This window comes from Acartia tonsa, chromosome 13, assembly GCF_053477335.1.
Source record: "Acartia tonsa isolate MP-2025a chromosome 13, ASM5347733v1, whole genome shotgun sequence".
Lineage (NCBI taxonomy): Eukaryota > Metazoa > Arthropoda > Copepoda > Calanoida > Acartiidae > Acartia > Acartia tonsa.
Window position 1 is genome coordinate 20043326 of NC_137272.1, and position 7045 is coordinate 20050370.

The following is a 7045-nucleotide window of genomic DNA, read 5'->3' on the forward strand; positions in this document are numbered from 1 at the left end:
ATATTCGCAAAACCATCATATGTAAGACTAGGTGTAGTATTAAGCTCTAAAGGTAAGATTAGTTTAAAATTGAGTCATCAGATATCCTCATATTAGTCTTGAAACGTCCTCTTTACGACTAGGTATAGTATTAATCTATAAAGTTTGGTAAGTTTAGTTTAGATTTAAGTCATCAGATGTCCTCCTATTAGTCTTGAAGCGTCCTCTTTACAAATAGGTATGGTATTAACCGCTATAGATAAGTTTAGTTTAAATCAGATGTCCTCTTATTAGTCTTTAAATATCCTACTTAAGACTAGGTATAGCATTAACCTATAAAGGTAAGTTTAGTTTAAAATTAAGTCACCAGATGTCCTCCTATTAGTCTTGAAGCGTCCTCTTTACGACTAGGTATAGTATTACCTTATAGGAAGATAGTTTACTAAGTGAAGGAGAACCTATACAAGAGGAGCCTAGAAGTATCTGGACTGCCCAAATGGAGGTGAAATTTAAGACATTTCTGTCTATGACTATAAAACTTACGTCATCTATGAATAGTTGAATAATAATTTATTTTACTTGAAGTATTATGCTGTCTGTCTCAAATTATAATTTAACTTTTTGGCGTTTTTCTTCTGATTTTAAAATCATGTTAAACTAAAACTATATAGTAATTTTTATATGCTAAGAAGTAGGATGTCCATGTGTTAGTCTGTCTTACTTTAAAAGTGTCGCGAATCTTATCTATTTTCGATATGATTGTTATTAACAGCGAAGCTTTTCTATAATTTGGGTTGGTATTAGTTTCCGTTTATCTTTCCGCTTCAGTGCTTCGCTTTTATGGATGTTGTCATCCTTGTTATTGCTGTGCTTCTTGCGGACATTATTTTTTGTTGCTGCGCTACCTGTGTACATAATAATCCTTGTTTTAGTTCAGTGTAGACGGAGCCAGAATTGAAGCCGCATTTAGAAAATATTTTCACAGAGCTGAAGTAACTCAAAATGAGGTAAAATACAGGGATTGTGCATTAGCAGACAAATTATTCCTCCGTTTTGATTAAATGTAGAAATTACACATGACTTAAAACCTGCACATGACCGAATCAAAGGCTTCCCAGTAAAAATTTAGATGGAAAAGTTTTAAGATTTGAAGGGGGGGGGGGAGGGTCAAGGCTATTTGTTTCCAAGAGCGATTTCTTATGGGAGGGTTGAGGTGCCCTCCCCCAAAATAGTTATAAAACCTGAAAATCTTCACCGTAAAGGAGGATCATATCGGTTTAGTGAGATTCCTTGGAACACACACACACACAGACAAACATCCTGTTACTTTTATATAAGATTTATATTTTTAGGATTCGTATGAAATAGTAGTGTGCCATGCAAACGTGATAAGGTAAAATAATATTTACTTTCTGTGTCGGTTATATTCATTATTTTGAAATATGTGCTCTTTAGACCAGAAAAAGAGAGGGGACAATGGGCTGTTTATTACACTAGTCCCCAAAGTATTATAATTACGTTTGGGAATAGTCCCTTTCGTAACTGCCAAACGGCTGAACGTACAGATCATGCCCGCACACTGTTTTAAGGGGCATAATAAGGCCTACAAATAATCTGGAATATCCATAAATCAATAATGCATAATTATCTCGCAGTGCAGACAAATGCGCGAAAAAGGCCTATTTTACGCGTTTTTTCTTCAGTAAAGCTTTCCCTGTGCATCATTGGATCTTGGCTATTTCAGATTATTTGTAGGCCTTCTTATGCCACTTAAAATGGTGTGCGGGTATGATCTGTACGTTCAGCCGTTTATCAGCCAGCCTAGCAGCCTTTAAAATTCATAGATGTTTGGCAATATTCGTTGCCAGCAATATTTTACCGTGAACTGCAGTAGATCACTTTTTTTCTAAAAGCAAATTTAATGACAAAATCGTATTTTTTTTAGGTGATATGGCACTTTTCCGACAGTGAAAAAATGAGACATATTTTGTTAATTTTGCCCCTTTTTTTTTGGGGGGGGGGGGGGGAAGTTGAGAGGTATATATTTGATTTTATTCGATACTTAGATTTTAAATAAACAAAAATGCAAAATGTAGGAATATAGTTCTTTTTAACATTTAACACTTGCAAAAAGATTGCAAAATTGAATTCAAATAACTTTTATTTTGCATAAAAAATTTTAAAAAAACAAACTCGTTATAAAAGGACATATGTACAGACCAGGGATATTGGGGGATAAGATATTGACGATAATTTGATGTACATTCGCATTGATGATAAACAAAATTACACCATATTTAGATGAAAATCAATGGTCTTGTAATGTTAAAAATTAAACTTTTAACCAACAACCAACGAACGACTTACACGAGAGATTGTTTTATAAACTTTAGGTACCAGTATCATTTACAATACAATATCCACTCTTTCCCTGGTTTTATAAACTTTGGGTACCAGTATCATTTACAGTACAATATCCACTCTTTCCCTGGTTTTATAAACTTTGGGTACCAGTATCATTTACAGTACAATATCCACTCTTTCCCTGGATACTCATATAAAAATATATCAATAGACTTTTAAGGGGGTGGGGGGTTTTAATGCAACCATCTCGTAATCAATGTGTAAATGGCACTTAAAATTCGAATTTCGATCTGAAATTTTGCATGAGTAATCCTTGGTAGGTCTATTTTCTTTAAATCGAACAAAAAGTTGGAAAGTAACGGCTCAGGCGTTTAGCCATTTTTTGGCTATTTTCAAGGCAAATCCATCACGAAATCTATCTCCACATAATACTATTTGCCGCTCCAAAACGTAGTTGCTGGTACTAGAAATCTTTTTTTAAATGTTTTTGTATCATTTCACATGATTTAAAGCAAAAGTATGTTTCAAAAAGTTGATTCCTACGTAATTTATGACAGATTTGCCCTAAAAATAGCAAAAAAACGGCTAAACGGCTGAGTCGTTAGCCGTTACTTTTTCAACTTTTTGTTCGATTTAGGGAAAATTGACCTACCAAGGATTACGATCATGCAAAATTTAAGATCGAAATTCGAATTCTAAGTGCCATTTACACATTGATTTCGAGATGGTTGCATTAATCCCCCCACCCTTTAAACAGAAACTCAATATCTTCTAAACAAATACTCTCATTCATTGGTTTAAAATATTTTGGTTAATGCTGTTAATCATTATTGGGAATGTTTAATTTTATCTAACTATCGTCCATAGTCTTGTCCAATCCATGCCTAAGTGTATAGTAGCTGCGCTACTTAAAATCATATTTTTTTTAGATACTTCCTGTGTCGTGCGCTGCAGTTACCCCCAGAGAAATGGCTCAGCTTCTCACTCCGCAATGCCAGCATGACGTAAGTGTTATCACTCAGTGTAATGTGTAACACGACTGCAGCGTAACGTTACATGTTGGTGGGGAGATGATGTGTTCGAATCTCGGCCCAGAATTGCGTCAAAACTAAAGATGTTAAAAGTTATACCTTATGCTGTTATATGTTAGAGGCGTGACATTAATATTAAAAGTAGGGGGAATGTCTTGGCCAAAAACAGGCGTAACTCAATAACATGCACACCTAGGACACCCAGACAAAGGTCGTGCCGTCATTAGATTATACGCAAAGAAAGATTCATTGTAGTCAAATTTTAATGATTTCAAAAGGTATATGAAAACATTTTCTCTGTCGCTGGCTAAACACTTTGGGTATGTGTTTTGCGTTGTACTACAACCATTTGATGCCAAAATTTTCCTCCAATCATTTTAATCTGTGTAAGGGGTAGGATATTTTTTTTGTTAAAATTTGGGGACGAGTTATATCAATTTATCGCCTATTGTCTTATCCCATTTGACACATTGACATAATATGTGTTAAGACTCGAGTGGATAAATGCCTTGTCTTAAAGACATGCGCGTCACAATTGCGCGTGCATATCATTTATATGGAGTATGAACGTACCAACATACCTAAACCTTATCAAAGCTGTAATACTAAAAATATTGCAAAATTCTAATATTTCTTTTACATTTTCTCTCTATTTTGATGTTAAAAACTAATTATGTAATTAATCTAATGGGTTAATCATGTATTTTATTTTAGTTAATTAATATTAAAACAAATGTAATTATATCCATATCTTTCGTAGCAACATTTTTAACCGTAAGTGACATTGAATGACAGAAAGGCCGACCATAGACAGTCAAATAATAGCTGCGCTTTTCATTATAATGAAAAATATGGATGGAAAAAGGCAAATAGAAAATAATATAATTGCCTGTGTCTGTAGTCAGGGTGGGCATACAAAAAAACCACCCAAAAAAAAACCACCCAGGGTTTTTTTAAAAACCTAATAAAAACCCCTTAAAATCCCAGGGTTTTAAGGGTTTTTACGGGTTGGGTTGGGCTTGGCTTTTTTTAAAAACCCCGGGTTTTCCCCACCCTGTCTGTAGTGCTTTCAAAAATGATCATTATAAAACTAAAACTTATTGTTGGTCTATGAACACAATAATCCGTCCAACTTATAAAGGAATTTCTAGCAAATGAAGTTTTTTTTTACATATGATTCATTATAACGAGTGACGAAATTTTTGAACGATTTTTTTCCCGAAAGTTGGCTTTATCCTATGAAATTTAACAATTAGCTGAATTGCTACATATGGCAGAAGTAATAAAAGAACTACTTTTCCTTACAAAATGTATAAACGTTCTAGCCAATGATATGGCAGGATTGCTCCTAAATTATGTTGTCATTGGTCCAGCTTACTGATTAAGAATCTAGATCTACCATGTTATTGGCATTTGTAAGGGACCATATCCCATTTAATAAGATTAATATTTTAGGTGGATAGTGATTCGTCCTGATGGAAAAGTACATTGCAGGTTAGAAAAACAACTTTGGATCATGGAATGAAAACGAAGTAGCGGGTTTCATCGTATTTTCAGAGTAGCTTTTGATAGGTTAGGTAAATGATAATGATTGCTAGCAGGGTTAGGAAATTGTCCCCGCAGGGTTAGAGCAGGTGCTAGAAATAGGAGAAAAGCTACTGTGAAAATACGACGTAACCCGCTACTTCATTTTCTTTCGATGATCCAAAACCCTTTTGTTAATAACTTAAACACCATATCCCAATATTAGTCGGACTAAAATTTAACGACTGTCCGTTTATATTTGCGTGAATTCAAAAAATGAGCGTGAAGAAGTAATGTAGTTGTGTTTCATCGCAACGTATTACAAGCAGCTTTCCGCCAAAAAAAAGTAAATATGAATTGCAGTTTTGTTAACATAAGTTCTCCAATTTAGAGAAGATCCCGGGATGGTTTTAGGCTTTTTTTGTACAAATTTAGTCTTAGGTTGGTTTTAGACTATTTTATGTAGCTTAAATATTTTCTATGTTTCAGGGGTATTGGAGAATCCGGCCACTTTCCAGCGGACAAACTATCAGTTTCCTGACCTCACCATAGTTCTGAGTCTTTTATAGAGTACTGTAATAGGAAGATTATGTAATCTCCCCCCCCCCCCCTTCTTTTTTGGTGATTAATTATTAGAATGATGGCCAGTGAAGAAAATCTATTTGGCTCTTTTGCTCAAACCCATTTTTGGAACATGGTCGATTTTTGAAAGGAAAATTTGTTGTTAGGTCTTGCGGTATATATCCCTACCCCTGCGAGGCGCTTCTAATCTTTACATAGCCTTGCCTTACCTAACCTAACATTAAACCCCGTTTTATGAGTTGTGTTTAAAATACGTCATGAAAACACCATACATAATGTTATCCCCAATAAAAATAACCATTTTGTATTACAAGTATAAAAAATTATTAGAACAATATTTATGTGATTAACGAAAAAGTTTGAGTCAAATAGTTTTTTCTTGAGGTGCCCAATGTTTCTATAAACAGAGATTATGGGACAGGACAATGGACGAAAAATTACTCCAATTTGTGTTAAATTATGCGGATTTACAGTAATTTTAAAGAAATAAGGAGTTTAGATTAATTTATGTGCAATTGTCCTCTCCCTCCCTTACTATTAATTGTTAACATCGATTAGAAAAATTAATTATGTATATTATAACTGATATTTTTTTTATATTTTGAAATACATTTTTTTCTTAGACTAGTTTGTTTTATTTTAGTGTCGCTGTTGCTCAATAACTCTAAAGGGATAAGATAATGGCGGATGAATTAATGTGCATACCCAATGATGATACACACAATTGCACCATCTTGTTTACCTTAAATGTACAAGCATTTCTGAAAAATACTGTAGCCGCGCTACTTTTGGATATAACATTTACTGTTTTTTTTTATCTTATTTAATAATGTTAGTATGCTAGAGATAAGAAAACATTTAAAGATACACCTATAGGAGTATTTTATAAAATACGCAAAATTTGTTCTACAAATAATCCATTTACTGGTTGTACAGCTTACATAATGCTTATATACAACACCCTAAAAGGTAATTTAAGAAAGGTAGTATACCCCTCCAAAAGAAAATGCCCTTTAAATTAGGTATTGGGTGTGTATGTGTCAAGAGAGAGAGAAGACATTGGCTATTTTTCAGGGTTGTCATTTTGGGCGGGCAGTTTTGGGCCGCCCAATATAAGGTCCTTTTGGGCAGTTTTGGGCACCTCCCTTTTGGGGGAAGAGAAAAGGAGGAGGGGATGAAAAAAGAGGGGGGGCGGGCGTATTTTTTGGATGATATCCTTATACTAAAGTAACAGGATGTGTGTCTGTGTCGCTAACTACTGAACCGATATGATTCTCCTTTCCAGTAGAGCTTTTATTGGTCCTGAGATGGTTTTAGGCTATTTTATTTCTAATAATAAGTCTCGGTAGGGTTTTAGGCTATTGTATATGCTTTTTACGACATTTGTCCAAAAAGGGTGCCCAAAACCCTTTTGGGCAATTAGGCCGCCCAATATAAAAAAAGTGCCCAATATGACAACCCTGCTGTTTTTATACTTAACTAGTCCCAAAGTTTTATGATAACGTTTTCTTATTCGTTGGCTTAACAACTTTGGGGACAAACGTGAATTTTCATTGGTTGATTCA

At 34.3% G+C, this 7045-nt stretch overlaps 1 protein-coding gene across 3 annotated transcripts in view; it reads left to right on the forward strand.

Annotated features, from left to right (window-relative positions):
- The window catches only part of LOC145303886 (serine/threonine-protein phosphatase PGAM5, mitochondrial-like), a 14856-nt gene extending 8752 nt beyond the window's left edge, over positions 1-6104 (forward strand). For 2 of the 3 annotated variants that reach the window (XM_080145545.1, XM_080145544.1), the window contains exons 10-14: positions 912-986; positions 1332-1372; positions 3273-3347; positions 4830-4868; positions 5388-6104. In XM_080145545.1, the coding sequence (XP_080001671.1) occupies positions 912-986; positions 1332-1372; positions 3273-3347; positions 4830-4868; positions 5388-5439 (282 nt within the window). In that variant the 3' untranslated portion in view covers positions 5440-6104. Of the gene's footprint in view, positions 1-409; positions 482-911; positions 987-1331; positions 1373-3272; positions 3348-4829; positions 4869-5387 lie in introns of all 3 variants that reach the window. The other variant, XM_080145546.1, reaches the window with a different exon arrangement.
- The last annotated feature ends 941 nt before the right edge of the window (positions 6105-7045 follow it).